The 23,624-nt window shown below is 36.5% G+C and overlaps 5 protein-coding genes and 1 non-coding gene across 7 annotated transcripts; 1 reads left to right on the top strand and 5 right to left on the bottom strand.

Annotated features, from left to right (window-relative positions):
* Positions 1 to 51: 51 nt before the first annotated feature.
* On the bottom strand, positions 52 to 2,244 carry LOC137742146 (glutelin type-D 1). The gene is made up of 3 exons (XM_068481912.2): positions 1,809 to 2,244; positions 783 to 1,500; positions 52 to 494 (listed from the first exon to the last, which is right to left on the bottom strand). Exons 1-3 carry the CDS (start codon positions 2,002 to 2,004, stop codon positions 341 to 343), a joined length of 1,068 nt encoding a protein of 355 aa, XP_068338013.1. The 5' UTR covers positions 2,005 to 2,244; the 3' UTR covers positions 52 to 340.
* Positions 2,245 to 3,589: 1,345 nt separating this feature from the next.
* On the bottom strand, positions 3,590 to 3,661 carry TRNAH-GUG (transfer RNA histidin (anticodon GUG)). The gene has a single exon. It is a non-coding gene; the product is annotated as a tRNA-His (tRNA).
* Positions 3,662 to 4,273: 612 nt separating this feature from the next.
* On the bottom strand, positions 4,274 to 8,914 carry LOC137743621 (UDP-galactose/UDP-glucose transporter 5B-like). Its single transcript, XM_068483546.2, has 10 exons — positions 8,449 to 8,914; positions 8,151 to 8,357; positions 7,995 to 8,060; positions 7,498 to 7,596; positions 6,560 to 6,651; positions 5,981 to 6,093; positions 5,486 to 5,574; positions 5,171 to 5,257; positions 5,008 to 5,076; positions 4,274 to 4,917 (listed from the first exon to the last, which is right to left on the bottom strand). The coding sequence occupies exons 1-10, from the start codon at positions 8,557 to 8,559 to the stop codon at positions 4,810 to 4,812; spliced, it is 1,041 nt and encodes a 346-aa protein (XP_068339647.1). The 5' UTR covers positions 8,560 to 8,914; the 3' UTR covers positions 4,274 to 4,809.
* A 1,416-nt stretch (positions 8,915 to 10,330) lies between these two features.
* LOC137742409 (large ribosomal subunit protein uL23) lies at positions 10,331 to 12,815 on the top strand. Of its 2 annotated transcripts, none has more exons than XM_068482267.2 (4): positions 10,331 to 10,417; positions 10,503 to 10,570; positions 11,647 to 12,007; positions 12,510 to 12,815. In XM_068482267.2, the coding sequence occupies exons 2-4, from the start codon at positions 10,555 to 10,557 to the stop codon at positions 12,592 to 12,594; spliced, it is 462 nt and encodes a 153-aa protein (XP_068338368.1). In that variant the 5' UTR covers positions 10,331 to 10,417; positions 10,503 to 10,554; the 3' UTR covers positions 12,595 to 12,815. The 2 variants fall into 2 exon arrangements, with proteins under 2 accessions (XP_068338368.1, XP_088536220.1); XM_088680094.1 differs by having other exon boundaries at positions 10,340 to 10,417; positions 10,512 to 10,570.
* Positions 12,816 to 13,380: 565 nt separating this feature from the next.
* On the bottom strand, positions 13,381 to 13,923 carry LOC137743104 (RING-H2 finger protein ATL52-like). Its single transcript, XM_068483012.1, has one exon. It carries the CDS (start codon positions 13,921 to 13,923, stop codon positions 13,381 to 13,383), a length of 543 nt encoding a protein of 180 aa, XP_068339113.1.
* Positions 13,924 to 14,722: 799 nt separating this feature from the next.
* Positions 14,723 to 17,041, bottom strand: LOC137743655 (uncharacterized). The gene is made up of 2 exons (XM_068483587.2): positions 16,899 to 17,041; positions 14,723 to 15,773 (listed from the first exon to the last, which is right to left on the bottom strand). The coding sequence occupies exons 1-2, from the start codon at positions 16,935 to 16,937 to the stop codon at positions 14,850 to 14,852; spliced, it is 963 nt and encodes a 320-aa protein (XP_068339688.1). The 5' UTR covers positions 16,938 to 17,041; the 3' UTR covers positions 14,723 to 14,849.
* Between the last annotated feature and the right edge of the window lie 6,583 nt (positions 17,042 to 23,624).

The following is a 23,624-nucleotide window of genomic DNA, read 5'->3' as shown; positions in this document are numbered from 1 at the left end:
ACTGTAGTATTAAATAGCACCCTACCAAGCCTTCGTGTTCTTGCAATAATCTAACAAGCCAAACGTTAAAATTGCATTACCAAAATTTGGAAGCACTTCAACATTTTTTTTTGTCAATCCAAGATAATATCAACATCCAACATTCCAACATGCAAAACCATCTGAATTAATTAGAGCAAGAAATTGCTAGAAATTTTTATACCAAATAAGGCAGGTCCAAAACTATACAACTAGAAAAGAAGATTGAAAAATTAAAAGGCAGAAATCCTACGAGCAAAAAGCTATTTTATTTGGAGTCTGGAGACTCTGGACCATGGAACTAGGCCTGAGCTCGATCTGTTCACTTGGGTGGAGGGAAGAAGATTGCATCAGAAGTCCTCTTCGAACGGAAAAGTTTCTCTGTTTCCGAATCCACGTTGAACGCAGCCTGGAGCACCTGAGGAGATAGAGCCTTCCAGCACCCAATGCTTCCAGCCAAGTGGGTGAATATTGGGCTGCAGCGAAGTAATTAAATGAATTAGCAACATTCAACAGCAATCGATAAACTTCTGGTGTAAAACATTGTCAACTCTCTCGAATTAAGTTTTCTGTGTGTGGTGGGAATAAATGTATGTGTGTGTTCCAAGCAACAGGATGTTATAAATGCAGAGAAAAACATAATTCAACTAGCTGAGCCTAAATCAAGAATAACGAAAGCGTAATTATGCAAGAAGAAAAAAGCAGATTAGGGGCAGGTAAAGCAATGCAGAACATATCGGATAATGTAAAGAGGAAAAACTTACTTGGGAGTGGTGATGATAGAAAACCATTCCAAGCCCTCTGGATCAGCAATCTTTGACACAACAAAGAACCTAGGAACGATGAAGAGATTACCGGCTTTGATGGTAGTTTCCAACACCCTCTTACCGTCAACACCAACAACCTGGACACGGCCACTGCCCCTAACAATATAAGTCACCTGCAGAGCCGAGTCACAAGAAAATCCAGGGGAGCACATGGCACTTCCGTCCAACCTCACAAGGTCAGCACCAAGCCCAACCTCACCGACCAAAGGAAGGTTTTTGGTATTCAAGACCACAACCCTTCCACCACCCTTAATGTCAACATCCAGGGGAGCCTCTTCGCAGTTCAATGTCATACCATCACGGTGTTCCTTCTTTGGCTCGGGCAAGGTAACTCCGCTCAACTTGACAATGCCCTTGCCGGATTGCCTGCCAACAAGAGTCTTCACAACACTCTCCTCCAAATCCCATGCCCGACCGACAAACTCAGTTGAGAAGCCAGTGAAAATGGCGTTGGAGCCATTGAGATAGAAGTCGGTAAACTCACCCCTCTTGTGAGCTTTTGAAGTGTCACCCAAGAAAAGAACAACGAACTCAGTGTCCTCCTTGTTGTACCACCAAGTGACAACTCCGAAAGGGAGGGCAATGGCATCACCCTTCTTTACTGGAAGCACCCTCTCTTCCTTCTCAGGGAGGACAATTCCGACTACACCAGTACCTAAAAGAACAAATCCCAGAAAATAAAAAATACAATTATAACAAATTAAAACCCACATTATCTTATTTGATCATAAAGTTAATCACAGTTCATCTACGAATTTCATGATTCACAAAGATAATCTTAGAAAATAAAATATAAAAAAATTAGTTTAAGCCATATGATCTTAATGATGAAATATGGACTATTCACGTATAAAATTCATGATCCAGATCAATCCAATCAGAAAAAACAAATAAGATCAATCCGATCATAAAAAAATATTAATTAATGAATTAATCGCACGAACAGAAGAGAAGATTGTATACCTTGGAGGACATAAGCGACCTGGTTGGAATCAGAATACTTGGGGAGAGCGAACCCGTCCTTCTCCAGAGCGAGCTTGGAGGCGCCGATGTTACCTTCACGGAGCATGGGAAGCTCCGACGGTGACCAGGCAAAGTAGGAGCCACCATCGCCGCCGTACACCTTCTTGGCCAACTTGGGTGAAAGATCAAGCTCCATTCTTTGCGATTATTTTCACGAACCCAGAAAAACCCAAAACCCAAAAACGAGAGAAAAGTGATTGATTGATTGAATGATTGAATGCGATCGACCGGTGAGGAAGGCGTGTGTTGGGGGGTGTATATATAGGGGGGGTTGAGCGGGTTTGGAGGTACGACATCCAGTTGGAGAGAGATTAGGGAGGGAGGAGGAAGGAGGTAGAATCTGATGAGGAGAGGAATTGTGAGTTCGGATTGGATTAAGGATAAAAATGGATAAACTGATCAATTTCTCATGATTAAAAGAGGATTAGTGGGACAGATTAGATTGGATATAATCTTGCTTTCTTGTCGATATATCTACTGTTATGTCTAAAATATTTGATTGGATTTTAACTAGAGAGATAATGTGATTCTATTTCATATTTCAATCTAAACATTAGTTGGAAGATTTTAGTTTAATAAAACTCTATGATTTTTAGATTTTTTGGCTTTGTTCTCGCCAATAGTTGCATTGAGTGACAGATGTACAGGGGATTAAAGTGGTATCGGGAACAAGATGGTCCAGGATCACTTCAAATAAGTGTAGCGTAGTAAATGAATGAATAATGAGAAACATGATGGGTTTGCGGATTTTCATTAATTATTATGTGTTAGAATATGATTAGAAAAAGGATTATGGGTTAATTCGGATGAAATTTAGGATAAGTAAGATGTAATTAAATCGGTACTTGGAGTCCCTCAAGTTCTCTGCGACTTTGATTTGGGATGAGGGTGGATTATCTGTGAAGTATTTAAGTACGATTAGAGGATAGTTTGTATTACAAGATAATCTATTTTTAAGGTAATATGGAGACCAACTTTTTAAAATAATATATTTGTCTTCACTACATTATTTTATTTTTAAAACAATAGCTTTTTATAAATTAATCCACAACACTATAATTTGTAAAATAAAATAAAATAAAAAACTATATCAATAATTATTATTGTAATAAAAAAGAATAGTTTATCCTTTCCATGCCTTCATTTTAAATTGTAGCAAACAGCCTAAATAAATAAAATATTAAGCACATGCTTGTATTATACAATCGTGCTCGTATTATATTTGTGACGTGACTCATAAGACCTTTTTTAACATTACAAAAAAAGGTACCACTACAAGATAATCGATTTTGCTTTATTTATAAGATGCTTGTAAAGACTTTAAAAATAATTCTAAAAAGCAAATAAAAAACACCAAAAGTTGGGAATAAATTCACCAATTATATAAAGTTGGGAATACATTCCTTATAGATATGAGATTAGGATGTGATTTTTTTTAAGAGGAAGCACCATGGATTGTCGTCCAAGTCTTATAATGAAAGAGATTCAATGTCATACGTAAGAGTTCGTAAAATTAATAATACTTTCGTACAATATTCATTAAAACAATTCAGAATTCGTACAAACTGAGGATACGTAAAAAGAATATAGAGATATCGGGACAACTCAGATTGTAATCAGCATGTTGTTAGAGAGTTACAGAGCAATGTAATTATTATTATCAGAGTTTAGATGAATGGAAATTAAACTCAAAATTAAAAGAAAAAAACATTAAAAATGTTTGTGGCTGCTGGGATTCGAGCCCAGGTCTCCACGGCCACAACGTGGAATTCTTACCACTAAACTACAGCCACTTGGTTGATCAATGTTGTGCACTTTTGGTATATGTAACATACGCAGTAAACCCCATCCCCCGGACCCCACCGGCTGACGTCCATATCTTTACTAATCCGGTCCATCGATAATCAAATGGAAAATACACTTGCCAAATTTGGTCAAATTTATTTGTTGTAGATTTTCTTTAATTTGTTACATGTTCAGAAGGATGAGATTATGATTGAACCCACAACAAAGTGCATAAACATCATTTTCTGCCGCCATTGCAACAAAACGTCATTTGCTTATAATAGATGGATTGAAGAATATTTATTTATCCCACCAATGCATATTTTCGGAACACGCGTTGATTTGGCCTAATGTTTGACATCAATGCCGTCTCAAGTGGTATCAAGGGCTAGACTAGGCAGGGATCAGTTTGTTATCAATGTGTTGTGAGACGTAACATTACAACCGGACCTGATATTGTGATTATTACAATCTACTTTGTTTTTCTATTCCCTCCCCTAAATATGCATATGTTTCCTGAAAAACAATAAAACAATATGCACACAACACTGATGAAATCCAACTTCTCACATCTTTCTGAGCTTCCCATGAGAGAATAAAGATACGTTAATCACAATAAGAAACCAAAACAACCACCAAATATCATTTAATTTAAACACCATCATCCCTAATCGAAACAGTAAACCAATTATTACAATCCTAATCGAGCTGGGGCCACAGGAAAAGAAAAATCATTAAAAGGAAGAAGAGAAGAAAATACTCCAGGGTGGCATTATCCAAAACTTTCTTCTTTTTTTGTTCTTCGATTTCTACTCTAAGGAAATGTCGCTTGCGCAGTTGCGTTATACATTTTTGAGCCGTGTATTCCAAAACGTATGTAAGAATAAAACGAAACATTCTTGTTCCTTTAGTTAGTCTATGATTAATCCTCCCTATGGAGACGTAGGCCTCCAAGAATCTTTGGTCTCCATCGAGACCCCTTGCGTGCGGTATGCATGCGTGTGATCTAGAGTATATTTAGAATAATTTCACTGCATCGAAGGCCTGTTCGCAGGTTGCAGCTTGACATTTGTAAAACCAAAGCTGCCCATTGGTCAAAGTTAGAGGTAGGTACCTAGTCCGACGTATTGTGGCAACCGTTAAAACCCAAACACTATCAAGGGATCCCCTTCACTGGACTCAAAGCTCCATTCTGAATTTGTTGGGAAGGTGAAGGCTTCGTTCTCATGAAGCTTTTCGCATATAGGGAACCAAAGACAACAACCTGGTCATTGTAACAAAAGTGGCGTTATTTGGGCTTTTGGGGAAACAAAACACAAATACAAAAATTACTAGGTTTGAGGTTGAGGCTTACAGCTCCCATCCACTGTTCCCAGCTAAGGGGGTGCGAAAACCACAGGCACGATAGCAAAATGCTGGCCAGCTTCAATACCAAAGAGAGACACCATTAATTAGAAGCACTAATAACGGAGAAGTGGGAACGCTTACAAGGATTATTTTGGAGAGATATGACTTACCTGTCTTGTGGTCATTATTGTGGCAAATGTGAGAGCACCAAAAGTGCGAATTGTGTAAGAAATAAAAAACTGGCTCGCTGTTGCTACCTGCAACACAAAACACTTATAAACCAGGAAGGAAAAGAAAAGGAAACCAACAGACAGAGGAGAAGACACGACAGGAAAAAGAAAAAATTTGGCACAGTGGGAAATGAGAAAAACTTAAAACAACGGCCACTAGCCCTAAAAAAACTTAGAAGCATCTGCTAAATAAATACAAAGTAATTAAACATGTAACATTAACAGATACCATAATAGCAAGGAAAGATCTCTTACGGTGGAAAGCAATGCAATGTCGAAGAAACAATCATTGTGGCTAGAAACAAAATGAATTGCTGGCAGAAGTTGACCTTGTAATAGAAGACCTGAAAATTTAGCAGAATCAACAACTCATCGCTAAAAGGTTAAATAAATAAACTCGAATGCAAAAAAAAAATATAAAGGAGGTGGTACGTGCAGATAAGTTTAAGCAACAGAAAATATATTCAAACACCATTGAACCAGTGATCAACCAGTGGCTCAAGCGGTACCTAGTACACACATAGTAGTAATATTCACAACCTTCAGTGGACACACAAACACATGCTTGGATAACTTTGAAGTTGGATTACAAGCAAGATAATGATACGAAATCCGCAACATAAATTGTGACAACATATGAACACTGAATCCTGGTAAGCAATATGAAGCATAGACGACCCCGCTACGAAATATCCCTCTGTGTGATTAGTAACTACTTATGGAGCAACAAGATCTGAATAAGAATATTACCTGTCAGGCTGAGAACACAAGAACAGAAAGTGGTGTAAAATATTTGATTGTGTATCTCCATATCATAGCCCTTAAACAGCTTATCTTGGAACGTGCTTGTAAATCCATCAAACCTATTAGACAAAGAAAGGAGCATCTTAAATCTATAAATTTTTGGCTCCAAGTATCTTGTTTCAAATATTCTCAATGTCATTGATTCTTTTTTATCGGTCAAATTCTCAGTGTTATTACTATACACTGTAAAAAGTAAAGAAAAGAAAAATAGACAAAAGCAAAATCACCCACACTGCCAGTGCTGCACTCATAATCAATTGCAAGGAGGCAAACTTTAAACTACTAGTTTTGTTATGGTTTGCTTCTGTAAGGGAGCATTAATTCATTGTAAATTATTGGTACCCTAGCAACTAAGCATCAAGACATGGAGATAAAGTTTGATGGCACATTTTTAGTAAGAATAGGTATATATTAATATTTTTGAATTGGTATAAGTGGATTTAGTCTGTTCATCTCAGCAGCTAGCAACAAATTCTTTTTTGACAAATCATAACCATCTAATAAAGAGAGGGTTCACGTTAATACCCAAGATAACCAACCATAAGGGAAATGCCCCAAATGGTATTTTCTCTTCCTCTACCGTATATATCAGATGGACCAATGTCAGCAGATCCTGCCTACATTCAAAAGCACAAACAATTAGTTCTATTTAAAATTTAAATCAAAGAACATTTTTCTCATTAGAATCATCACCAGCTCACAAAACAGCCACATACATGAACATATATGGAATTTTCTCTAATTAATTAGACCATTTTCAGAAAACAAGCAAGGGAGTATTCATTAATATCTCGTTGCTAAACAATAGAATTTCAGGGATACTAAGCGCACTCTATTTACTTTCAAATTCCCTCACAGAGTACGTATATAAGATACTCAAGTGTGGTAAGGCAAAGGTACATGGCACTGTGATCATACTAAGATATGACGAAGCTAGCATGTAAACAGCAGTCACCCAACCGATTGTAATAAACAACCTGAACTGGAATGAATCTTTGGCTTTGAAACTGAGAGGTGGTAATTCTGGGAGTTCTATGGCCAACTATGAAACTAAACAGGAAACATCTTCAACTAACAAATATTTCATTCCTACAATAGTATCACCGAGCACCATACAGCAGCCATTGTACAAGAAACATGGGAGGCATAAGTGTACTTATATGTATTCTAGTTTTGCAAGAGATTCCACATAGAAAAGAAAGGAAATGGAAATTTATAGACATGGATGCAAAGTGGTAGCATGCTGGCATTCGTTGCAAGTTCCTAATGTACCATCATCCGTATGTGCATGGCTGAAAGGGAAATCTAAAGAAACTTGCAGCATGAATCAGAGACCAAGGTCACTTACGAGTATTACAAAAAAGTGGCATGCTAACAATTAAGACCACTTTTCAAAACAATCCTTTGTATGTGCACACCTCAGTGGAAAATTTTAAAGAATTCGACGGGGAATCAAACCATACCGGATATAGAATGAATATTGAACAGCCCACTGTCACTAGAAATGCCAAAAAATAGTCCGGTCCCCTATATTTCTTTTGCATAATGATAGTGCCCCAAACCTGCATAAACAATAACCGCATGAATTGGCAAACCAAAGAACACAAGATCATATGTCCCTCATGAAAAAGCTACTGAAGTTTCTCAATTAGTCTCTTCACAGATAGGTCACACCTCAAGCCCAACTTCCACACGTTCAACCATTTGGAGCTCACTGATCAATCAAGCATGTTTAGACGTTGAGAAAAACTCGTCACTCGTGCAAGTTTACCCATTTTTTCTTATCCAGCACACTAGATAAGTTGAATGCTCCAAGCATTTTTTATAGTTTGAAACTTCGAATTCGAACAACATGTTACTCAGCTTGACAATAAATCATGACAAAAATTAACCAAACAGATAAAACTACTCAGAAATAGTACAATGAAGCACCATAACTGATCAAACTGTATTTTCTTACCATCACAGGTATCATCTTGGCGCATTTCGCAAGCGTTTGAACCGGAAAGCTGACGTATTTGAGAGCCTGCGGCCACCGAAATGTACGAAATCAATCAAAAACTATATAAAAAAAAATTACACATTCTGCAAAAAAGTTAAAGACCGCAGCTCTCACCTCATATTGACATGTAGTCGTTAGTATGTTCGAAATCGATACAAGGCAGTACTTGTGAACCGGAGCGACGGGATCCAGAGCCTTCTTTCTCGCCAACAAAGCACCGGCGGAGACCGCCGACGTCATGATGCGGTTGCAGAAGACGAGGAAAAGCGAGTACTTGAAAAACGCCTTGTCGTCGCCGTACGGCACTCTCATGATCTTCTCCTGCAAGAAATCGAAGCAAAAGATTCAACATTTCCGCCACGAAAACGGAGGTCGATCCGAAGGATAAGAGAAATGCGAGGGAATTAGGAACCTGGAGAACGCCGTAGGTGACGAGCGTGGTCATGATTCCGGCCACCGCGAAAACCCCTTTCCACAGCTTGCTCGGCTGCGGAGCGCCCGGCAACGGCGTCGTTTCGGCCATAGCACGATGGGGAAGAGTGTAGCTGAGTGGAGTTCGCCTGGGAGCTTGTGTCGAATACGGTGCCGTTAGGTCGCCGGATAAATGGCGCGGGGCCCGAGAGTTGGGATCAAATAGAGTAGGGAGAGAGCTAGGGGGACACGTGGCGGATTTAGCAGCAGCGGCGACCAGCGTATCGGAATTGCCGGCCGCGATTTCTCTGTAATGTGTGTTGGTGGAAGACTGTTGTTTCCCTGGCTTTTGAAAAGTGTGGACACGTCAGCAGCCTCTCCCTCGCTCAGGTTCCCAAGACTGGAAAATTCTGACAATGTTTATTCTTCTACAGTACTAGATCGACCGTTGAATCGTTGATTTGGTCAAATAATTTTTTTTGAAGAGTTTATTTTTTATTTTTTAACAAGTGATATTATATATCTTAAAAGGAAATTGTGGGTTTATACTAGTAATAATATTGTTTAAATTAAAAATAAAAATTGAATTTAAAATCTTTCACTTATAAATTAAAAGAAATATCACTGAATCGTATTATTAAATAATAATTTTGAAGAGTTTAATAACTAAACTATAATTATTTTTCTAGAACAAGATTATAATTTGTTTAAGTCCAATCCAACTGACACTATTGCTTTCTTTTTTTCTATTTTGTCGTCAAACTAACCTAAAAATCTTACATAAATAATGTACAAATTTATTAAGTTTTGGACAACTCCTCTGAGTGCAAAAGATCGCAGACCACATGTAAAATTAGGAAAAAAATAATTTAACATTTTCGGAGGTCATGAAGAGGCATTGGTCTAGGCCACAAACTTCAAGCCTACAATCTGCAGGGCCAAGGCCATGACACAGTCCATGCCAATGGAGAACTCGGACTAGCTGTTGATTTTTGTGAATATGGGATCGGTGCCCAAGTCAGGCATACAAATTATTATATTGTCAGACTATCAATCTAGAATGCATATTTACAATCGGTTATAAGAACATTTTTATGGACGTGTATATGAAGTGCGACTTACAAACTATTGTTTAAATAATTTTGGACAGATTTTGAGAAACATAGGGGCCGAACGATGAGTACAATGACAAACAACCCGGCAAAGTTCACCGATCCAAAGGGACACGAGGCCGTGGTCGGGACTCGGGAGGGTTCCGGTTTTGACACCAATTACAGAGGAAGACAAGACCTACTTGGAAACAAAAGGAACAAAGATAGGACATAAAGTAAACTGTTTATTGTGGCTCGTAAGTTTAGATATGTTTATATCCTCTTCAGATCCTTTTGGTGAGGATCCTAAATATTCATGAATCATGTTTATTTATCATACAACGTGCGGTCAGTTTTTGTCAAGTACTGTTTATATTTATTTTTAAATAAAAATATTTAAAAAATAATTTCTGACCGCACGATATATAATGAACGAACTTGATTCATGAATTTCCGGAATTCTCACAAAAAGAATTCAACGAGGATCCAAACTCTGTATATATAACAACAGAAAATGTATTTGATGCTGTTTGACAAAAAAATTTAAAAATATACTGCTGAGCCCATAAAAGCCGTTCTCGTACTTGGCTAGAGAAAGCACTTGACTTTGAAAAAAAATTTCAACGCTTTTCTAACAAAAGTGCTTTTTTGAGAAACCGTAAACGGGCCCTGATTCTCAGACAATGCTACATCAAATCTTACAATTGGACTTCGGCCTGAGTTTTCAAGTCGGGTCCACATTCCCGCGAGAAAGCCCACATGCTCATGCGGGTAAATCAAATAACATACATGGACATTTATGTAATTTCGAGTACTCTCTATATAACCCCTGCCTCCTCCTCCACCGTAAACCCTACTGGTTCAGCTTCACGCCGGCAGGTCTCTCTCCGCTCTCTTCAGACACACGCTTTTGATAACTGAGAAAGTATTGAAATTTACGTGCTGTATCTGTGTGTCCTTTTAGGGTTTCCAGGTGGTGATTTGGGAATATAACCAGAGCTTCTTCGTCGGCATCAATGGCTCCACCTAAAGGTACTGCCCCTTCATTCTCATTATCTTGTCGTGCTTCAATTTTTTTTCCTATGGTGCTGTTTGGTTGCTGAGAAAATGGTGGAAAGTCTAGTTATTGCATCAAAATCTCGATGTATTTTATTTATCTTGGCATGAGTCTTAGTATTAGTTAGTGAAAAATGAATTCAAATTAACCAAATTATCGTCGGAGGTGGATGTATTGGGTTCTTGTTGGTATGGAAACTAAGATTGTATGCCGCATTTTCTGAGAAACCAAATGGGTTAGATTGTTCTATGTTTGTGCAAACCCTTAATTTCTTTTTTTAACCTTTAATCATTGTGTGAGTTCTCATTGTTCTAAGAACAACTTTATACGTTCCTAAATTAATGGCTGCTGTGAAATTTGAGGAATCGGCTAAACAAAAGAAATCTTCGCCATCATATTCAGTTTACCGCTACATGTTTTCCTTTCCTATTTACATCGCAGTCATTAACTGCACATGAATGTATCAATGATTAAGTGCTTATGAGTTGTGGAGTTTTTTTTTTTTTTATAGATAGGAATGAAACCTGTTACACTTGGTTCCATGGGTCTCTGTTAGAATTCGAATGTTTAGCCAATTGAATGCAAAATTTGGAGTCTAGTTTTGTTAAGTTTCGTGTGCACGGTGTAGTCAGACTCTAAGGGTATCAAGGGAATTGGAAGATAAAATTTATAAGCTAATAGTCAATTGGATTTGAACATCTTAGGTGTGGGTTTTAATTATGACTCGTCTGCTAGCATTCTAGGTTAAGGGGTAACAGAATTATAGGTCAATGCCTGTTAACGTTAGCTTGTACTTGCAAATTTTCATCGCTCCTTCCAGTAGATATTGACAAGATGTAATTAGCTCTGCAATTGCTTGGCTTTTGTTTAATCAGTAACCGTAGGTGATGCAAATTCATTTTCCACTCTTAATTCCCCATACTCACTGGCGTTTAGTACGTTCTTTCACATAAGTACCCCTACGACTTTCCCCTCTCCAATGAGCTACGAGAAAATTTATATGGATAAAATTTTAAATAGATTCTCTCTGACCGGTGCATATCTTTTGCAGCTAATGTTTCAAAAAAGGCTGACCCAAAGTCACAAGCCGTGAAGGCTGCAAGGGCTTTGAAATCTGGCCCTGCTGTTAAAAAAGTTAAGAAGATCAGAACCTCAGTTACATTTCACCGCCCTAGGACATTGAAAAAGGAGAGGAACCCTAAGTACCCTCGTATTAGTGCTACACCGAGGAACAAGCTTGATCATTATCAAATATTGAAATATCCTCTTACCACTGAGTCTGCAATGAAGAAGATTGAAGATAACAACACTTTGGTCTTTATTGTTGACATACGTGCTGACAAGAAGAAAATCAAGGATGCAGTCAAGAAGATGTACGACATTCAGACCAAGAAAGTGAATACCCTGATCAGGTTAGTAAATTGCAATTTCGACATTAGAATACTGCCTAAAGAAGAACAACGGATGTTTTTTTTTCAAAATTTTACAAAGATGACTTGATTATGTAAACGGACCTCCTTCAAGAATAATTGTGTATGTGCTCTTTTACTTCGGTCAAGATGTTAGTTTAATGCATTTTTTGCAAGTTTTAATATTTGATGCATGAGCTGTCCCCTGTGACTTTGTCCAAATTGCTTTATTTTTCGAAGGTTTATGAAGCATGAGATATGTAGCTCATGATTTGATCTGAGTACCTTGGTGTGGACACACTTCCTTAAATGTGTACAATTATGACAGGTTACTAGTGGTGAACGGAGAAAAATAATGAGCATTTTTTTTTTCAATGGGTATATAGTTTCAATTTTGTAATAATTTTGGCATCGTAGTTCAGTAAGATTACTGGCTTGTGATCCATACTTGTTTCTGTGCGTCTTCATAGGATGATCTGATAATCTGAATATTTTTTTGATCCAGGCCCGATGGTACCAAAAAGGCTTATGTTAGGCTAACCCCTGACTACGATGCTTTGGATGTGGCAAACAAAATCGGTATCATCTAAGTTCATGGCAAAGCTTTGCAAAGAGGGGAGTTCTGTGAGTTTGCGGTGGCTCTGTTTAGTTTTGATACCCGATTACTAGTCTTTTATCCTTTGTGGTTATAACTGCAGTTCGGACCTTGTAGGCGTGAAAGGTTAATCTATTTTGGAACATTATTTATGTTTTCATATGCGACGACGTTTTTACATATTAAGGAATGGTTAATAACTAAATGTGTTATGAATCCGACCGTTCATTGTAAGTGTGTTCATATAATGGCGGTATGGCTGACCGTGTTGCATGGTGAGAATCGCTACCGGCTGCATTTGAAAGTCTTGCAATCGTTCAATTACCGTCATGTTTGTAGGGAGACTAGGTAAGTACTGGGAACAGGGTTTCTGGGTTGTTGCTTCAAACACAAGTTTCATTTGCAAGCTCCAATTAAAGCAAGCTTCAAGTTATTAATCGGATATTAATGTGGATTCTTGTTTGAATGAGTGGTTCTCTTTGAAGTTTGATAACATAACATGTACGACAATGCTGAAAAAAAAAAAATATATATATATATATAGAGTGTGTGTGTGTGTGTGTGTGGGGCAAGCAAATGCTTCAGTTTGGGTTCTACAGCTTCGATCTTTTGCCGGAAACAGTTGAAGGTCAAATGCCAAGTAGTATTTTTTTCTATAAACCTAAACCCTTTCGCCGGTCCCGGTTCTACAGCTTTGTCTTGTTCATCTACGAAAGTAATTGTTTCTCTAATCCTCTTGAATTGGACCAAAAAAAAAAAAAAAAAATCAATGAGCATAGCTTCACATCGTGGCGGATTGCAGCATTTCGAAATGCGTCGCACTTTCTTCGATTTCATCTCGGCTCAATGTTTCTTCTGGAGTTTGCGTAGGAAGAGGAGAATCATGCATCAGATCATGGACCTGTGATCGGCATATGGGACAGTTTGAGTGAGACACAAACCAAGTGTCTATGCAAGCAATGTGGAATCCATGGGAGCATTTCGGTAGTTCTTTTATCCATTCCCCGTCTTCGAACTCCCCCAAGCAGATTGCGCAGTCTGTGTAGCTCTGGGCGGGGCTCTGTTCGGCATCCTCAGCTTCATCTTTCTTCTTGAACTGAGTCACGGGAAGAGACCGAGCAACCGAGAAGTCCAGTCCGTTGCTCTGAGACTCGAGCCTGGCATCGTCTAGGTTGAACTCGTTCAGTACAGGCCTTAGGTTCGGGTTTCTCGACCAGCCCGTGCTCTGAAGTCGTCTACAGAGGCGTTGGAGTATCTTGTAGTAAGTGAAGAGGAGGGTGAAGGTGGAAATAATAGCAACAGAAGCTACGATCCATGAAGACATACTAATCTAACTTAAAGTTGTGTAATTAGAGACTAATTACCAAAATGTTTTTCCAAAAGGGCTTTGTATTAGGCTGCGTTGCTGATTAAATAGGGGTGATTAGCAAACAAAAACTGTTTAATTAATGATATTAAAACGATTAAATCAATGAAAACAAACATATGTGGACATATTTGAAGGTTGACGTGAGGATCTCAAGGATTTCAAAATTGTAAGAGCTGCTTAAATGTTTGTTTTGCTGTAGATAATATCAAAGTTGGAGGGAAGTTTCACACGAGAACTAGATAACAGGTTTGTACACCTTTCGCTCGTCGCATGTTGATGGATAGTTTTATTTTCTACCCCATTCCTCCAAATTGCAAGAGGATTTGGTTTCCACCATTAGTTGGTGACAAGCATTACAAGAAAAACTTGTGTAAGACCGTCTGAATCACATTATCTGTAGAACAACTCTCACAAAAGCATGAGATTCTCTGTGTTTGGCCATACCCAAGCTTCCACTAATCTTAGGCAGAATAAGTGCAAACATCTAAATTTAAAGATGCAAACAATCTAAATCGAGTGGCTCCCAAGGAAGAAAGATGGTAATTACTATATGCTACATATAGCTTGACGTGATTATACCGCCGAAGGACAAATGAAACACTGTTGCATAAGTTGGGATCCGAAATTTTAGTTTTTGATTTGGTGCATGTAGTGTTGGACCAATATGGTCTTTGCTTGTTATTTTTCCTATGCAAATGAACTGGCAAACAGAAGCAACTTGATGTACACGAAGAGAAGCCAAAAAGGGTAAAACTGAAGTTAAATGGCCATGTCATTTAAAGTTGAACCCAAAAACAAAAGTATCCCATTTTTACACCTTCAAAGCTCTCAAACTTCAATTTTTTACACTAAAAATTAAGAAGCAAAAGTTCACCGTACTATCATTGAAGCCTCTGCCGCTTGCCAATCGAAAATTGGTGGTCAATGCCGGAAAGCGAAGCCAACATCCTTGCATTGTCCAGGCGTGAAATGGAAGCACCACCATTGTTGAAGTTCAACATGGAAGCCGAACATGTCTGCGAAAAGCCGCGAGACATCTCAGGATATGATGCCGAGTTGATTGGCTTATGGACAACATAACTAGTATTTCCCACTGGTTTCTGGTTGAAGCTTACAGCAGCTTCACAGCCTTTGATTGAAACAGGTGGGATTTTGAAGGGCTGCAAAGGCGGGGGGTTTCGCCAACGAGGCATTGGCCCAGCAACAAGAAGAGTCTCGAGCAGTGGACCGGCTTCCATCACAGTCTGCAAGAGCTTTCCCTGTTCAGGCAAAATCTTTCCTTTCACAAAGTTGTCAATCACTTCAGAAGCCGGGTCGGGTTTGATCATCCCTGAAGAGACTACACCAGCAGATACAGTACCATTATATTCTTGCACCCGAGGCTGGTGCTTCACAAAAGGAATGCAGCCAGATTCAGCCATGTTTATGTTCGAAAACTCGGGTGAAGAAACTGCATCGAATAAGGAGTCCACAGAGGAAGAGACATGCGATTTTTGGGGATTGTAGGTTTCAGAGAGGCTGTTGGATTCAGTTATGCTCGAGTTTGCTTTGGTGGGAAGCAAAAGTGTACTTTCATGAGGAAACATGTTGAGTGGGAGTTCCATTGGACCTGAAGGCATGATCTTGTTTACCAGCTTTCGTAGCTGATCTACGGCATCATCTCTCTCTTTGGATGCAACGTTTAGAAGATTGACTAGTTTCTCCACATTCTCCTCGCTTTTTCGGATTTCATCCGTTGCGCGTGTTTTTACAGATTCTAGCTCAAGGGTTGTGTACAGAAGCTTCTCCTTCAACTCATCAGCGCTCTGTCAATTCAAAACAGGATTCAAGAAATGAGTTTCAATTCCATCAAAATAATAAAATTGAACCTAGAAAAAAAAAAAAAAAAAAACAATTCTAAACATAGTAGAATCCAAAAGAATACATAAGCTCATATCATAACACGTGAATTAATAACAGGTGCGACTATCACACTCAAAACATTTTCGAGACCAAACAAACCAAAACAAACATCGAAGGTTACAGGTTCAAACTCAAACATGAACACCAAACCCACCAATTCTCAAACAGGTAACTAAGGGAGGATCAAAAGATTCGGAACAAAATCATGGTGGAAAACGGAAAGCAACTATTTCAAAGGTTAGGAAGACAGTGAAATCCCAAAAAGGGCCCATGAAAATCCCACGTCCTGGTCAACAAATCCTGCTTATCTTTTTGAAGAAAAGAGAAAAGGGAGCGTGAAAAAAAAGGGTTAATATATAAAGAAACTCCATTAAAACCTACCCCTGTAACCGAAATCAGAGAACTGGGTCCATCAATACTACAAACACATTGGTTCTCAAATTCTGCATATTCTGTTCATCACATATATTAATAGAAGAGGTACACATTTACCATAGTTTTTATAAAGAAAAAATTAAAGCCAATTAATTGACATATGAATTTTTTGAATACCGACGTAAGTTAGGTCAGTTGGACAAGACAACGCGGCCGCCTTTTGTTTGAATTCCGTGCATGAAGATTAGAATATTTCCTAATAGAAACGTCGTGTTGTGGAGAAAAACAAAGAAAACAAAATTTGCATTCACAAGAACGATGACTTCTAATGAGACTGCAGGACTTGCGTGCCAAGTACAAATTAATGTTTCATAGGGACCAAAAATTCGGACTTTAATGGTTGAATTCCTCTCAGATATGGAAGATCCATCACTAACAATTAAATTCACATAAAAAAACCGAAAAACGAATCGAAAGAGGCAATGAAGGGAAGCATTTGCAATTGCATGTGAGAATAATACAGCATGAAGTAGAAAAGCCACCATAAAAACACACAATTGAAGCAGAAAAAGCAGCAAACTTTGATGAAACTGCAGCAGAAAAAAGAACCCAACAAAAAGTGGCACACAGAAGAAGAATGAGGAGGGACCCACCTCAGGGTAAGTAGTCCACAGAGAACCCGGTTCCTCCATTGGAAGAGTTTCAACCTCTCTGGTGAGAAAAGTGGAAGAAGGGAGGAGGAAAGGCAGAGGAAAATCAGAGAATTAGGAGTTAAGGTAGGGTGGGAATGTGACACATTTATAGATGGAAAATGAGGCAAATAAGACAATAGAGAGAGATGGCTTTTTCACAAGGATCCACAAAAGCCCCCGACCAAATTATAAAAAAAAGAAATTATTTAATTAAATTAATTTTTTTAGAGGTTCCAATTAAAATTAATTTCATTCAAACTTTTCCCACTCTTTCAAGACCTGTGTCTTACCCAAAATTTATATTCTACTTTTTATAAGAAAACTCTGAACGTTTTTTTTAATGATTTTTCACTCTCGTTTTCTCCTTTTGTATTCTTTTTTAATTGTTGTTTAATACGTTAAATTTACCTGGATTACCTAGTCGCAAAAATAGGTGTACGTATAGGCTAAATTCGAGGTTCAAAACTCTCAATTGTAACGAAAAAGAAAAATCAAGTTAATCCATCCAAAACTTAAAATCATTTAATTTATTTCCCTCTTTTTTCTAAAAATAAAAAAATGAAATAAAACTTCCCACTCAATTCTCAAATGATTACAGAAGCTTTGCTGTTTTTTTGAGTGGAGGATTTTACGCGGTTTTACTTTGTTTGTATATGGTAACTTCCCATAAATACCCCTTTTTAAAATGAAATATTTCCTCCGGCGGCTCACCATGTCTTGATGAGACGTGTTTTTGTATAGCGGCGGAGCACGATGAGAGTAATGCGCCTCCATTATTGGTTTTTTTTTTTCTTCTTCTTATTAAACGATATATTTGGTTAGATTTAATGTTATATTAGTCACCGACAGAATTTCAATCCATATCATTATACAAGAACTTAACTTATTTTCATTACTGTGGTAAAAAGTTACATGCTACCTCCATTATTGGTTGATAATGGCAAGATTTACATGCTACCTCCATTATTGGTAAGAACTTAACTTATTTTCATTACTGTGGTAAAAAGTTACATGCTACCTCCATTATTGGTTGATAATGGCAAGATTTATTTATTTTTTGACTTATTTTTAGTTATGTCTCATGAACTTAATTTTAATTTCACTATAACTCAAAAGTCATCACTTTATACTTTCAAAATCAAAGTTCGCTATACTTTGCCACCTGGAACTCAACTTTGATTTCATTTTACCACTTGAAACTTGAAAGTCGTCTCTATAAAACTCAAAATCCACTCCACATTGTCCTTAGATTTGCTAATTTCTTATGTGAGTTTGATTTGGGTGCTCCAAGCTATTTTTTTATTTTTTTCATCCCTTCAATTTCTCTTCAACTTACTATTCTCTGATTGTTGAATGTTAATGCATAATGAAGATTTATAATTAAATTTACTACACATGTAACATAGGCTTATTGGGTGTTCGATCTCACATATGCTTCCGGAGACGACCTATAGTTTCAAAGATGAGAGAGAGTCCAAAAGTTAAAATGAAACAAATTTTGAGTTTAAAAAATAAAGTGGTGACTTTTAAGTTCCAGCAATAAAGTAAGATCAAAATAGAGCTCCTAAAAATAAGCCAAAATTTTCTGTTCAAAGGAAATTTATTTTAGGATAGGATTGCCTGGCCAATCAACGGTGAGATGTTTGCGTCGTTTCTCATTAGGATCAGCTTTCAAATTATTTTCATCTTTAGAAAGTTTATCGAAATATTTATTTGGCTACATTCCAAAAAGGAAATCAACAAAAAGTTACCCCACCCTAATTAATAGAAAGGGATTCCCTAATTTTAATGTGAAAATTTAATCCCTAATTTAAAAGTTATTTAATTTAGGTCATTTATAACGAAGAGAGCTAAAAAGCAAAAATATGGTCTTATTTGGACAAAACTCATGTCAGTGGAGCCAACTAACACGGCCTAAAGGCCATCAGATTGGCCAAGCTTGGCCTGATACCTAGCCCGTTTGCTGGGGCCTAGTAACAGCAGCTGCAGTCTGTTTATAGATTCAACAGTCACTTTTGAAAGAATCTAACGATCATATTTGAATCTCCAACAGCCACTTGTATACTATTTTTTTTCTTCTTTTTTTTTAAAAAGTTCCAAACTTTTTCCTATGAATACCCATCCCATTTCTACACCATTTCTCATACCCTCTTAATCCTTAAAAATCATAATTAAAATATTATTGAGAATATATAAAGATAAGAAATTTGAAAACTTACTCATTCAACGACACGTGGCATTAAAAACTCATGTCTAAATAACTTTATTTTAATATGGTATAAGAAGTAGTTTAATTAAATTAAACAATAAACTTAAAGAATAAACTTAGAACTAATAAATAATTAAAGATGACTATATTTAGCCCATTCGGATGGAGATAGTATATGAATATGGTCTTCATTAAAGAATAATTTCTTGTAGTGCTATATTTCTGAAAGGGACTATGTTTAGCCCTTTAGATGGAGATGGCCTTATGGGACTCTAGTTTAACGGCTAATCCTACTTTTACATGCTTCAAATAAATTATTTTATTTTGCCAAATCACATCATTCTATATAGGTTATTATTGCTCCCATTTTATGAGCTAAAAAGGGTGATATGTGTGTTTATTTTAACTATGATTTTATTTGGTACGAACTTTATGGGATTATGAGTTTAATTAAGTGAATCCTTCAAGATTAGTAGGTGATATTATGAGGTTTAATTAAGTGAATTCTTCATAATATCACCTTCAAGATTAGTAGGTGATATTATGCGTGTTTATCTAAGTGGATATTAGAGGGTGAGATTATCAGTCTAAGTGGATCCCGTCAAGATTGAGGATTAAAAATGTGTTCGTATCCATAATACATGAAACATGAAAAATTAAGATTTTGAAAAATAAAATATTATATGAAACCAATATTAGTTTGTAGTTTGGAATTGCAATTTGTCTTCCTTATATATTTTTATGTACTTTTGTTAGTGCAATATAAATGCCACCATGACACAATCTTGCAGTGTAACGTACGCAAACTATTTGTTTGGTTCTTCACACACCTATTTTCACTTTTCATACAACTTTGTTAATTTTTGTCCATTGAGCTTCTTCAATTCATTCAATCTGACGACCAAAAATTGAGACGGATGTATGAGACGTAAAAAACAGGTGTATGGATAGAACCACCCTCTTTTTAATTCTATTATATGAAAATTTTAGGGTGGTTCTATCCGCACACCCCTTTGTATCTCTCACACATCCTTTTCAATTTCCTGTTGTTGGGTCCAATGAATTGAATAAGATCAACAGACATAAATTAACAAGGGATGTGTCAGAGATAAAAATAGGTGTGTGGATAGGATCACCCAAATTTTATTTACAAAAAATAGTCTAAAATTCACGGGCAATCGTGTTTTTGTTTATAAAAAAAAAAAATACAAAAAAAGGGGTTAAGTTCGAAGCCTTAGTACAACCGAAATCAACTAAATCAAATATACGTCAACAAAAAATATTTAATAATGACATCAACAAGAAAGTTGGTCTCTTTATACATATATCTCTGGAAAAAAAAAAAAGAATTGAATCAATGAGATATGATACAAATATCTGTCAAAATTATTGTATAATTTTTTTTAATATAGCGATACATTTACATTAAAAAATGGAGAGTATAGTTTAAGTCCCATGTGACCGGGACAATGACAGTAGAGATACATTTGTTCACTTACCTTGAATATCAATTTTCCACCTTGAATGATTGATGAATCATAAAATATATGTACTCATTTAAAATTTGGCTTTTCGTTTTGATGGTTATTATATTATGAAGGATGGACCCATATATTATCTTAAGTTCTAGGGTTGTACTAGATTTCCATGTGAACTGCCCGAGGAAACTGAAATAAACAACATAACGGTTGACTTAGTATGCTTCTTGATTCAATTTCTAGGGTTCTACATTGTAACTTCTACCATACTTCTACGATTTTAGTGCCTAAACCCTGTACTCTTAAGTTTTAGGTTCACCATTACCAATATGAAGAGATTCAATATATATATATATATATATATATATATATGTCGAAGAGAATCACTATTATTTTTCCTTAGGCTTAATCATTCATTTTCATTTAAACATACTAAACTCTGAAAGATTTACTAGCATTAATTATTCATGCATATATGAGCGACTTTTTTGTTCTTTAAATGTTGTAAGCATTTGAAGTTGTAAAACTGTGCGTACATAAACGGTTGAATTTAAGTCATCAATTGGTACGTGACATGCTATGAAACTCATATTTTCTAACAATGTACCCATGGGTTGGCTTTGAGGGAGTGCAGGTGGTGCACCCGCATAAGACTCTCGATTTTGAAGGTCCTGAAGTTTTTAAGGTAAATGTAGGGGTGCGCTATCCACACACCCCATTTTACTTCTTACACATCCCTTGTTAATTTATATCCATTGATTTTCTTCAATTTATCTGACCCGACGACCGAAAATTAGAAAGGTGTGTGAAAAGTAAAATAGGGTGTGTGAACATCGCACCCCTAAATATATTATATATAAAGGTATTTGTACCCACCAATTAATATGAAATTTACTTCAATTAGTGGTTATCAGTCGTTTGAAGTAATAAAACACTTTACATGTTAATATTAGAATCTTAATTAGTTAGATTTCCATTTGGACATGGTGTGGATCCAGATATATAGCATAATATTGTATTATTTGTAGGATTTATATTCAAGTTAAGAACAAAACCAACCTGATAAACCTCTTTCCGACAGAGACAAAGGCACAATGCACATGGATGATTTCCCCAGGAATTCCATTGAAAAGACCACAGTATTTCTTTCTTTATCCCGACAAACGGTTTCGGCACTCTTTCATAATTTTATATCAAACACAATAACTTCACCCTTGTGATAATATTAATTATAGCATTATTCCTTAATCCGTTGAGATTAAGAAAATAAGTATGCATGTACCACACAACCAGGCAGCGAGAAATGTTTTGGTATTCCCACAATGTTATTCTAATTGTTGGATAGTTTACTTGATTTCTTGCTTATTGTTGACGGTTCTCGTTGAACTTGAAAAAGGACAAAAATTCTAAATTTAAAAATGTTTTGGTTTGGGACAAAGGCTACTGCATTAGAAACATTTGATCTCTTTGATTCAATGTATCTGGTTTGCTTATACGTGTGTAAGTGAGTGATTATGTATTTGTTTTGTTCTTTAATCTTCGCTTTGTGGTTTCGGCACCTTCACTAGTTGACCCTTTAATTTTATATTGTTATTAAGATTTATGTTGTTAAGAGTAAAAATGATCTAACATTGTAGCTTAGGATCTATCTAATCGAGCGCAAAACTTATCTATTAGTTATTCGCATTTAATAACAAACATAGATAAAGCACAATAGATATTATATTGAGTTTACATACTTGACTATAACTTGTTCATTATGGTTATTGTACCTTTATTCTATGTGAATAGGCAAACTGAGGTTGATTATAACTTGTTCATTATGGCGATCGTACCTTTATTCTATGTGAATAGGCAAACTAAGCTTGATTATAACTTGTTCATTATAGTGATTGTACCTCTGTTGTATTTGAATAGGCTAACTGAGTTTTTAAATTTGACTGGCTAAATCTTGCGATGTTAATCAACTAAAGGTCTAAGTTTTGTCAATGTTTGAGAGAAAACGGACTACGGAGACCGTTATTGAATATACGGATGTGGTTTTCAACTTGTACTTTGATGTTTGTACAGTAGATATAAAGATACGTTTTATCACAAAAAAAAAACTCGATATACTTAGAACTTGAACACTTGTGTCGTCTTTAATTTTGTCAAATTACCAATATTGGACTGCAGATGGTCAAGATTGAGTGTTGCTTTTGCATGAATAATTTTGGTAGTTTGAAATGAAGCAAATCCTGTACGTAGTTTTACCAAAATAAAATAAAAAAATCTTGTATGTAGGCTATAATATTCAGAAGTATTTTTGTTCACCACTTTTAAGTAAGGTGATGGTATAATACCTACTTATTACTGTTAGATAAATTTAATCTGCATGATTTGGAAGCATGCATGCATGTTCAATGGCTGATGGAGAATGATACAAAGCTATGGGCAATGATCTATGGACAATGCTATGCAGCCGCATTCTAGGGGTATTATCGTAATTGCAGTGATTAACTTAGAAGAATGGTCCTAAAAAGTTGAGACCACCTCCCACTTTTACCTCCTAACTGGTAACGACTTTACCTGTCGACCAAATCATGTTCTTGGGAGAAAAAAAATTAAAATATATACAAAAGAAAACACTTTCATCACTCTTGTTTCTTGGGGAAAAAGAAATCACTATCACCCTTTATCTGTATAATTAGACGGTGTCGTAGCCACTCATGTGAGGATCTATTTCTCTGCAAATTTTTGCTGAGTAATCTTTTAATTCGATCGTGTATCATGTAGTGTACAAATTTTTAAAGTAACGTGTCTCTTTTTTTAACAAGTTTTATGTACCCGTAACTAAATTAGAAAATTGCTCAAATATATTAAATTGTAGATTTTGCACAAACTAACTTAATCATTTACTCTTAATCAAGGTTCTAAAAGACATTAGGCGTTAGTTGAGCAGCGGGCTGGAGTCTAGCGCCTAGACGGCTAGGTGGGGGCCTAGACGGACAAAGTGGATTT

Source organism: Pyrus communis, chromosome 11 (assembly GCF_041283825.1).
Source record: "Pyrus communis isolate YQ-2024b chromosome 11, ASM4128382v1, whole genome shotgun sequence".
Taxonomy (NCBI): domain Eukaryota; kingdom Viridiplantae; phylum Streptophyta; class Magnoliopsida; order Rosales; family Rosaceae; genus Pyrus; species Pyrus communis.
Note: the sequence above shows the minus strand (reverse complement) of the source record. Positions and strands in the feature narration are given on the sequence as shown.